This window comes from Camarhynchus parvulus, chromosome 2, assembly GCF_901933205.1.
Source record: "Camarhynchus parvulus chromosome 2, STF_HiC, whole genome shotgun sequence".
NCBI lineage: Eukaryota > Metazoa > Chordata > Aves > Passeriformes > Thraupidae > Camarhynchus > Camarhynchus parvulus.
The window spans coordinates 32,936,418-32,947,856 of NC_044572.1; the positions used below are offsets into that span (position 1 = coordinate 32,936,418).

Genomic DNA, 11,439 nt, shown 5'->3' on the forward strand with positions numbered 1-11,439 from the left:
TCCCCTGCTCTTTCCTCAGACTCACACATCAAGAGCAATTCAGAATCACCTGGGTTCACACTTCTTTCAAGAGTCCATAAGCCATATGTGATCCCAGTATAACTACACTATAGGCTGCTCTGCAGTACCTCCACTTGTATTTAATTTCTTCACAGGAATCTAAATTAAACTTCTGACTTTTCTTTCATAGCTGCCAAAAGAAGTCAGCTGCTGAATTGGGCTGTACATTTTAGTTTGAAATGTGTCTTGAGGGACAGGCAAACCTGCACCTCTCAGAATTGATGATGGTCCCTAAAGGCAAGTAGGTACTTAGTCAAAATGGTAACTACACTCAAAGACAAGCTCAGCACCAAAAATGTGCTTTTATGTTTTTCTTGAGCCACTCTCTTCAACAGCAGAGTTCAAAGAAAGTTTGTCTCCATTCTTTTACAAATAAATTTCTCCATATTTGCCACAGAATAAATTCCACTTTTATTGCCCCAAGATGTGGATGTATTTTAAGTACCTGCAGAGTTAAGTAGCTAAGAGAAGCAGATGATTTTTAAAAGTTCCCTTCTGTTCTCCTTCACTAATTCATCCAAATAGGAAGTGCTTGTCTTGGTTTGGAAAGACAGGTGTCTGCTAAGGAAGGCAGAAGCCTCTCCTGAAATGGAGAATGTAGACCCTCCCCACCCCTCTGAATTGCTATAAATTTTAAATTAAGGGGCTCTCAGGCAAAAAATATGGGAGCAGGAAATAACAGTTCTTTAATAGGGAAGAAAATAAAAACATAAAATAAACAATGCAGTCCACTAGAACAACACTGACAGAGTCAGAATCCAACCTGACACCCTGTTGGTCAGGGTGTTTGTTGCAGTCCAATTGGAAATGTGGCTGCAGTCTTCCTGGAGTGTCGGGTGTGGCTCTGTTGGAGCAGGGATCCTGTGGAAAAGGGTGTAGTCTTCCTCTGAAGATCCAGTGGAAGAAGAGGCAACTGCTGTTCCTCTGGGAAATCCAGTGGAGAAGACGTGCTGGTGTTCCAGAATCTCAAGATTATATCTGGGTGGCAATGCTTGGCTCCTCCCTCTGGGCAGAGCATCTCACTTTGGGATGCTGTAGTTCTTATCAGTCATGCAGTGACATTCAATAGCCTGTTATCAGCAGATGTCTCCCTGGAGGGAGGAGTGGTTGTGGAAGAGAAAAGGAAAACTTCCCACTTAACAGAAGACAACTGCCATGCAGATGACAAATATAATACAATTTGCTTGACAATCCAGGACAGAGCTCCACGTCTTGGAGCAGAGATCCCCCTGTATCCTGCAGGCCCGGATGAGGCAGGCTGTCCCCCTACACCCCATGGAGGAACCTGCCAGGGCAAGTGGATGCCAGAAAGAGGCTGTGACCCATGTGGGAAGCCTGTGCTGGAGGCTGTTTGCTGGCAGGACTTGTGACCCTTCAGGGACCCACGCTGGACACTCTGTTCCTGAAGGACAGCACCTCATGGCAGCTTGTGAAGCTGTGCAGCCCATCGAAGGACTCATTCTGGAGAAGCCCATGGAGGAGTGTCTCCAGGAAGAGGGACCCGACAGTGGAGCAGAGGAATAGTGTGAGGAGTCCTCCCCCTGAGGGGGAAGGAATGGCAGATACATTACTTGGTTTACTGACCCCAATCCCCAATCCCCATTCCCTAAACTGCAGGGGTGGAGGAGGTGGAGGTAGAGAATTTGGGAGTGATCTTCCTTGTCTTCATCTGTGAGACTTTTGTTGTACTTTTTCTTAGCTGTCCAGCTGAAGATGGAAGTGATATGGTGATTTTGGTATGCTCCTTTTCTTCACCCTGGATCAGCCCACCACAAGCATCTCCATAAACTGTAAATCTGTTTTCAACTGATAACTTTGATATAAAGCTCCTCAGAGATTTATGACATACTTTGACCCTTAGTGAGGCAAACTGATTTAATGTTTTCTTTCATGTGAGGTGGAGCAGCTTTAGGAACGAAGGGTCAAAATCCAAGCAAAGTTTTGGTTTACAGCATTCTGAATAGTTTTTTTCTATACTATATTCTATAATAGTGGTTTTTTGGTTTACAGCATTCTGAATAGTGGTTTTGAGCCACTTTTCATCTATTACTTGCTAGCTGTATATGCCCAAATTTGCAAAGACAGCTACATGGCCCTGTGTGCCCTACAACACTCACATTGCATTGTTGCATGTCTGTGCATTTCTGCTACAGTATGCAGCATGTGAGGTTTAGCTCCAGTTTCCATTATTTAAACATTTCTTTCAGTGTGGCTGAGGTATCAAATACATGTGAGGAGAAAGGAGATCACGTGGTCCAGCCTCCTGCTGAAAGCTTGGCCAACCTCTTGTTGAAAGCATGGCCTTAAAAGAAATAATTATCTGCTGAGGTATTGCTGTGTGAGATAAAGCAGTACTTGGCTGCCTCTGAAAATTTGAGATGTAGCAAAATGAGTTTTCCTGTGCAAGGTTTTTCTGACCTATGTCTGTCTTAATCACCTGGCTCCTTTTTTAAGACCTGCAAACAATGGAAATACCCTTCTGTTTTTCATTTCACTTTATGCATTATCAGGATATTGGAGGATGGTAATAAAAGGATGGAATGAACTTGAATAGCATTTAATAAGTTCTGCATGTAGAAATCTGTCATAACCATATACTTTTTCTTCAGTATTTCAAGTACAATGGTAGCGTACAGAGGTGTCTGAGTTTTCTGAAAACCAATCTAGAATATTTCTTCCACCAGTTAACTTTTTTTTTTTTTTTTTTTTTGGTTTTCACCAAAATTTTAATTGGATACAGTTCTAAGTAAGGCCACAGGACAGACCTTCTGGCTAATCACTGCACAGAATACATTGTGCACAGATATGAAGAGATGAAAATTGTATTTTGCTCTATCTATTTTTCATGCGATAAAATACACATAAAGATACTGTAAGCCTCTCTTTTCTTTCCTAGTAGCACAAATTTTTCTCATCCAGACTCTGGGCTACAAAAGATCTGAATGGCACTAGCTGAGGCCCTTCTACATTATGTCACCAGGAGAGCAGCACAAATGCAAATCAGACATCTATGGATGTCAAGGTATCTGTGCCAGATGTACTTTTGTGGGTGGCACTAAAGAAAGCATTTCCAATTCCTGCTAACAGGGGCTCTTAAACTTAAGGAAATTTTTAAAATGTCTTGATTAAGGTTTGGAAATTTCTAAGGGTCTGTTATTACTAAGGATAGCCCAGTTTTCATATTAAAAGAAAATGCAAAAGGCAGTTGCAAAAAGCAATTGAAAGGAATCTAAGACTGACAGATTTCAAACACGATTCCAAAGTCTGGTTATTTCTGAGGGTAAACCAAAAGTGTCACTTTACACTCCACTAAATCTGTCGAAATTATATAATGAAATCAACCCCATGATGAGCCTTAGGACTTATAAATTAATCAGTATATTGTCAGCTGTCTTCTCTATAAGCTTAAGTCAGAACCTAAAATAAGCCTGGTGTTTTTTGCATGGAGACTTTAATAACAGGCATAAATATTACTTGTATGGCAAGGAAGGCTGGGAGCTCCTGAACCCTACAAGAATTCATGCCAGGAAGTCCCAATAGTCTGTCAATTGATTTACTTCTGTCCTTTCTTTGCTTTTTCCCAATTCATGAATAATATCTGTATGTGGATAATAAATAATCCAGTGAGTGATAGCTAGAGCCGTGTATGTTGCCTGTGGTGCCCCTTCTCCTCCTGTTGCACTATCCAGTGATTGTTTTCTTGGCTCATGTGCTCTCAAGCCAAACAGAAATTTTTGCACAGCATAGCATAATTTCTGCTTTATGTACTCTTCAGCTAGCAGTTCCTCTGCTAAGGGAAAATAAATCAATAGCCACCTCCTGTATCCATGCTATGATGCTTGCCATAAGAGGACAACTTAATTGTACCTGCTGCTGGGCCAGTGTTTGGGCTTCTGCTTTCCTCCCACAGCAGCTATCATTAATGCCAATAGATGTGTACCCTTACCCTGTTGCTAGGTGATATGTGCCTTAAAAAGGCAGCTTCTATTGCTGCTCGGGGATTCTCACAAATCTTGTTTCCTTTTGGTGCACATGATGTGCAGTGAGGTTTGCAGGACCAGAAACACAGCTCAAAGCTCAGGGCATTTCCTTCTGCTGTCCATTTGACTGTAAATCACTTGAAGATCCTGGTTTTCCTGGCTGAGGAATAAATGGCACCTGTTCTGGTGGTAGGCAATGGCAAGACTTCTGCTTCATAGCCTGGATCTTTGACTTTCCCCACACACAATTTGTTGACCAATGTCCTTCAGCATGGACTTGGCTACTGTACCCAAGTGTTATACTGCCAAACAGGTCTTTCAACAGCACTTGTTAGGTAAAGTGTTTTCTGAGGCTCAGAGAAAAACCCAAAGATTGGTTTGGGGCTCTTGCATTCAGAAAGTGTAACCTCACTGGTTTTTATCTGTTTAGAATTTCCTATTTCTTTGTTATTTCAGGTATGAGTACATAGAGGGAATAGATATTCTCAGGACTACAGTCTGATTCCTTTGGATTGAATTCGATTCACCAGGTACAAGTTGAATAGTGTTGTGTTTCCTGTAGCCTCATTAATTTTGTGGAGGAATGGCAACTCGGCCTCTGTCCCATCTATGAATTGATCTGATCAATTTGATAGGGTTTTTTTCCCAGGTTCTTGTAAAGATATGTGGAATGTAAGGACACCTGGTTACTGGTTTTTCGTCATAAAAGACTAAGACAAGAGACAGGAGAAGTAATAAACTCTCAGATATCCAAACCCTGAGGAAGAGGAGGCAACAGGACAGTAGCAAAGAGCAGAACTCCCAGACCACTTCTTGATGGGACTCGAACAGAACCACTCAATGCCTTGAGGAGGTTCAGGCAGACACTGAATGGACACTGTGCATGGACACTGTGAGCATGGGTGTGTGTGATCTGATAGCAAACCTCAAGCCAGGCTGGCTGGACAGTAGAGTGAGTGATCTGGTTGCCAGCAACTGAGGAGTCAAAGGGACCTGGAGGTCTGAGGGCTAGGAGCTGGAGAGAGACAGATTGTCTGGTTCCAAGCTATGGAACGCACTGAGCATCAAAGGGCTGCTGATGCAGGCACCCATTTGTGTGTGTGATTCTAATGTCAGTTTAAAGCTGGACTAGCTGGTGAGCAGAAGAGATGTAGGAGCCAGCTGCCAGGAGACAAGTTGTCCTTCAGATTTATATCCAAGATGACCCATAAAAAACAGGAAAAGCGTTTTCTCAACACTTGTTTTTTTTAGCTGCTCATGACACAAAGGCTATCAGCAGTTTTGATTCTGCTTCTCATTGTTATTATTCACATTATAGGCTTCTTTTTATTTGAACCATGCACCTTTATTAATTTCATGCTTTTTAAAATTCTGCTTTAAATGCTTTAAATTATACAGCTATTGTTCTGAAATTCAGTTTTACAGCCAATAGGACATAAGTTGCACAGAAATAAATAGAATTTATACTAGACCACCACGGAAGCAAACTACCACAACAATCACTACAATTATTATTGCCTTATATGTCAAGGATTTGTACAGAAAAAAAGACATTATGCATACATGAAGGCAGGTTTGCATTTCAATTCACACATTTCCTTTTGATGACCTTTAGTTTTGAAAGCACATTGCAGCTTTTCCAAGTCTTTCACATTCTGTCTTCATAATTTCATTCCAGTATTAACGTAACTGTTAGAATTCATATCCCTAAAAATACCAGACAAATAAAACAAAAGCTGTTATAATTAGGTGAGACAGTGAGAAAGGAATGAAAGGAATCAAATTAAATGAGAGAGAACCTTAGCTTCTAATATATCTGTTATCTTTTCTGGCCTGAACTTCTACTTTATTCATGTGTCAGATGGAGGTCAGGGGTAGCCAACTGAATCTTGGTTACAAGACAAATGGGCACTCCAGTTATGATAAGAAGGACTGTTGTTGAAGAGCTGGTTTAAACTATTCTTACTAATAGCACAAAATAGTTTTAATACGGAGAAAAAAAATCTGAGATGTCAGAAAAATTTTTCCATGATAGCGTGGAATGAAAAATCAAAATCTCAAATGTCCCAGTAAGAAAATATGAAAAATAAATAGGATTGGATGAGAAAAAATAATTTTCAGAATGCTGCTATTTGGCTTGGAATTTTGTCTTTTTTAACTCTAATTTGCATAAATTTAGAAAATGGGGGAGTAATTTGTAGGTAAGTTTGTAATTTATAGTGCTGAAATGGGATATTTTAATGTTTCTGAACCTTCTTCACCAAAGCTGTGACTTTTCAAAATGAAACCTGATCTAAAAAAGCATCAAATCTATTGCTGTCATATAAACATTTTCAGATTTGGCTATTTGACACCTTCTCATTAAAAAAGGTTTTATAAAAAGATTCTCTACTGCTTTTTTATGAGGCTTTTTTATTTGATGAACTGCAATCTTTATTTTGGCAAATTGAACTCATATTGCAGTGCTTAGGAATATTCCTAGAGGAATTCTAGCTGTATTTAATAATTGCTAACCTATGATTTAATATGCATTTTAACATGTGGCTTGAACACTTGTGTAGCATTACCTGGTTCGAATTCCTGAACATCTCGAGGCAGATTGACAGCCAGTGACTTCCCAAATCTCTGTGGCAAATTTAGAAGTGATTGACTGGAACCTTTAACAAGTGGAGATCTCTCAAGCCTGTGTGATACCCTTGGAGCATGATTAGGTATGTTCTCTCCAAAAGCTCTTCCAAATCTCAGGGGCAAATTAGCAAATGGTTTAATGCTTCTTTCTTCTGGATAATTTCTTCCAAATCTAAGAGGCAAATTAGCAACTGAATTTGGCATCTTGCTTGCTGTAAAAGGGTTCATTTTGATGATATCTTTTGATCCCCAGTCTTCCATTTCCTCAAAATTGAGACTCCTCTGCTTTTCTTCCAAAATATTGTCTTTAATCTAAAGAAAAATAATTTTAAAAAGGATATAATCATTTTATAGGGCATTACCCCAGCTACCAATGACACAAAGTATTCAATTTCATACCTCCTTAGAAAGCTGCTGGGCAATGCTCTTATTTTTTTGAATATGAAATGTTTTTTAGATCTATTTGCTAAACTCTATTGTAACATGAGCTCCTTCACATGGATTACTTCATATGCTGACATTGTCCTGCTTACCTTTTCAGGGCTTTGACCACAAGGGCATATTTCTATATCAGTGTCAGCAAATGGTTCAGCTCAAATGGTGTCAGTTGGAAATATTTCTGGGCACAGGTGTCAGATCCTGTGCAGTCAGTTAAGATGGGACAGCAGTTGCTGTCAGGTCCACATTTGCTAGTATCACCACCTGAAGTTCTCTGGAGTGGAAGATGCTGAACGTATTTTGTGACTTCACACAGACCCAGACTCGTACTCATCTGGTCTGGATGAACAGGAGGATGGACCAAGCTACCTGAAGGTACAGCTCATTTCTTCCTCAGCCCTGGGTGGATGCTTTGGACCCAATACCCATCCAGGCTATCGGGCAGGGAAGTGAATGGAAAGCTTTTGGGTCGAGTTCACATCATGCCTGTTCTGGCCTTGCAGCATAGAAGTTGCCCAGAGCTTTAAATGGCTTTGGTCCTCCACTAGTCCACAGGATACATTGGGAGCTCCTGGGCTCCTAAATTTTTGTGCAACCAGCACAAAACACACTTTCTGTATCTATGCTGTCATACAGTGAGGAACTCAGCCTAGTATATTACCTGTCTCATGATGCTGAGGGCAGCTGTTGCCTGAAAAAGAGCTTTATCAGTATGACCCTTCTTACAGAGCAGTGTTCTTCCCTTGGCATATTGAAAACAACTTACTTTTGTGACAAAAATAAGTTTCCAGGACTTAACTGCAAATATGTAAAAATATGGATTTAAATTTCAGTCAAAGACACCAATGCTCCTAATTGTAATTTCACTTCCTTATCCCTATTTTTCTTCCCTGTAAGCATCTCAAGTTACTGGCAGAGAATAGGAATGAGCCATTCTAGTTCACACTTCATGATTTAAAATTTAAATAAACTATCTCTCTGATTTCACTTGCACACTGCTTCTGGAAGTATATAAAAGATAGTGAGCTTAAGTCCAGAAGATTTGACTAGCATAATTGAATTTGTATTTTGTTTTGAAGGATGTTTATTATACCAATGATGATAAGTCAAAAAGAGGGGTTGACTCCCATTTCCTAGGGAGCATTTGCAGGGAAAACATGAAACATAATACATATGAAGTGCGCAAATTTCATTTGGCACCTATTGCAACATAATAAATGTGCAACCCTGCAAAGAAATTTTTATAGGCAATTTCCAGAGTAAAATTTTAAGACCATTAAGTATATTAGATTTGAAATGTTCTCTGTTTATCATTATTCTTTGAGTATTACAAGCGTGCCTTTATTAATTTTGGATTAACAATCTATCTGTTATATTATGTGCATAAAACACCTGACAGGAATGTTAATTGAGGATTCACTGTGTAAGTAAGAAACTTTTCAGGAAAAGTTGCAGCCTAGTCACAAAGCTGTACTGCAAGAAAATTGGAACATGAATTGATTTACACAATCAACTCATGTGTTTGAGCAAAGGAATTTCTTGAAAATTCTTTTGACAAGCTTTTTTCATACTGCTAGCGCTGTAATGCTGAAGGCTGTGGGATGAGTTTAGGACAGCCTGTGCCAAAAAATCCAGTGTGCTCAGGATCTCACCCACAGTTCCCCCAAACAATGTCACAATAATACAGATCTTACCTCATAATCTTTATCATCACTGTCTTCTCTGCTCTGCAGCCTGGACTTCATTGGTTCATTTAGGCACAGGCTGTTTGATGTGAGAAAGACCACTGTAGCTAAAGCAAACAGAATAAACTTCTTGGTTGAAATGACTTTCATTTTTCTCAAGTTAAGCTTACTTAGAGAGCTCAGAATCTGTACAGAAAATAAAACTGCCATCTTTTTATAAAATCAGAAAACAAAACAAATTCTTTTCACCATGACATCAGTCTCTAAAATTCCAATTCCCAGTATTAATTAGGGAAAAATTTGAATATATTGGAAGAATGTTGGGAATTTCTTTTGTGAAGCTTCTTAGACAACATAACTCCTTGTTAGGGACACTCTGACTTTACAAATATTTTCTTCTGGTGAAGTATGTTTTAATTAGCTAATTTTGAGAGCCAAAACAGTAGAGATGTACAATAGCCACAATGCTCCATCACTAGGAGACAAAATCACATTGTTTCTTTCTTTTGTGTTGGTGACCTCGGAAGAGCTATGAAAGGAAGCTTTCCCTATGTAAGCATTCTTCTGCTTATATAATCCTTTTGGACCACAGAATGCTTGTTTATACTTATGTGCACCTAGGAACATTTGTCCCATTAAAATCAAGTGCTGTGTATTGCAGTTGTTGATCAGATCCTAAGAGATGTTATGCATCAATGTGATCTATTGACGTACATGATACCTATGCTCTAAATTTGACATATTAATTTGCATTCAGAATGGGTTAGGTACATGCTTTTAAAACCCTGCCCATAAGGTAATTTTTTAGAAATTCCAAAGGTTATGTTACATCTATATTTTTCAGGCCAAATTTCCAGCAGTGGTTTTTAATCTGCCACTTAGCTGAACACAGTGAAAGCACTGGGCTGCCCATGCATGTCTGTCCCAGAAGGAGATTCAGGATGCAGACTAAACCTACCCTTAAAACACACATTGAATTGGTTGGTACATAGGCTGGTGAGCCCGGCTAATATTAGGAAAAAAGCATATTGTGTTGTTCTTCCATTTGTTATTCCTAAATTCTTGAACTGATTTAAATTAGTGCTTAAAATCAGCCCCATATGGAGGAAATTTGATTGCTTGCATTAAGTGCTCACACTGAAAATTGGACTCTAGGCATATTACTTTGCAATTCAACACCAGAGTTGTAAAATGCCCATCCCATCACAGCACTAGCAATGTAGTCCCAAGAGAACATGTGTTATGCTGTGGGCAGCATGGATAGTATAGGCTGTTTATCTGTTGGCAGTATGTTACTGTCTTTGCTGCACAGTGAAGCTGAAAGATTTTCAGCTAACCTCATTTTTTAATTAAAAAAAATGGCTGTTTTGATGGGTGCATGCCCACAGTCATTTCTACCTTAGTTTCTCTGAAACTGAGATCCTGAAAGCCATAAGCAGCCTTCAGAAGGAAATCCCGTTGACAGAGCTGGAAGTGAAAAGGGGACAGTTTCTCTTAGATGAACTTCCCCAGGTGGAGAGGGGGTCAAAGATTCTATTAAATTTTTATGTGACAGAGATTGCTAAAATAGATGAGAATGGTATCAGTGAGATAATTAGGAGCTCCTGTGAGAAAAGAGTGTATTTTAATAATTTACTGGCTTTTGTGTGTCACTTTGGTGTTGTACCATTACAGTTACATTTACCTTTTTGTTGGGATCCTCTAAGGCCACATTTTGTGTCAAATTCTACTATAGGCATCAAAAAACCCAGTGGCCAGGAATTGACCAGAACAAAAACACACATCGGAGAGAGATATCTCCAATCAATAAAGCCTATAACTCGCACGAGTGGTGCAATTATACGGCTCCTGTGATCTCGGTGTCCTCTCTCCACCCCAAAGTATTACCCAAGGGAATGTTTCTCATCTGTGGTGACAGAGTGTGGGCAGGGATCCCCTCCTGACTTAAGGGAGGCCCTTGTACCCTTGGAAAACTTTCCACCCTCACTCCAAACATCACCCTATTGCATAATTGGAAAAAAGAAAGCAAATCAAAACGCCAAAAAAGGTCTTACACTGAATTTGATGAGAGCTGTGATCCTAGATTATATAATTGGAACAAACCAAAAAGGATCGCTGTCTCCCTGTTCTTACCATGGGTAGCTGCAGCTAAGGCACTTGGTGAAATCAATCACCTTGGCTGCTGGCTCAGTAAACAGGCTAATGCTACCTCTGCAGCTCTGAGTGATCTCTTAAAGGAAGAAGAAACCACAAGACATGCTTCACTCCAAAACCGAGCAGCAATCGACTTCCTGCTGCTTGCCCACGGACACGGCTGTGAAGACTTCGAAGGAATGTGCTGCTTCAACCTCTCCTCACGCTCGGAATCCATCCATGCAAACATCCAGAAACTGAAAGATCTCGTGAAGGACTTGAAAGTAGAAAGAATCCCTGATTGGGTCAATGAACTTTTCGGGCAATGGGGTTTAAAAGGTTGGGCTGCTTCTTTGGTTAAGGGAATGTTGTTGATTCTCCTTGTAGTTGTTGTTGTATTAGCTATGTTCTCATGCCTTGTTCACTGCTTTAAAAGAACTATCGTGAATGCATTTTTTCTAAAAACAGAAAGCGGAGTTGTAGCAGTCCCTATGGACACAACCAGGGCTCCCTGG

At 39.9% G+C, this 11,439-nt stretch overlaps 1 protein-coding gene across 1 annotated transcript; it reads right to left on the minus strand.

Moving 5' to 3' along the window:
- Positions 1–5,270: 5,270 nt before the first annotated feature.
- On the minus strand, positions 5,271–8,975 carry NPVF (neuropeptide VF precursor). The gene is made up of 3 exons (XM_030943160.1): positions 8,801–8,975; positions 6,608–6,980; positions 5,271–5,747 (listed from the first exon to the last, which is right to left on the minus strand). The coding sequence occupies exons 1-3, from the start codon at positions 8,939–8,941 to the stop codon at positions 5,740–5,742; spliced, it is 522 nt and encodes a 173-aa protein (XP_030799020.1). The 5' UTR covers positions 8,942–8,975; the 3' UTR covers positions 5,271–5,739.
- Positions 8,976–11,439: the final 2,464 nt, after the last annotated feature.

Coding starts and splice junctions, on each gene's coding strand:
- NPVF (XM_030943160.1), bottom strand. CDS start 8,941: ATGAAAGTCATTTCAACCAAGAAGTTTATTCTGTTTGCTTTAGCTACA. Junction 6,981..8,800: donor GTGATGATAAAGATTATGAG/GTAAGATCTGTA, acceptor ATTTTTCTTTAG/ATTAAAGACAATATTTTGGA.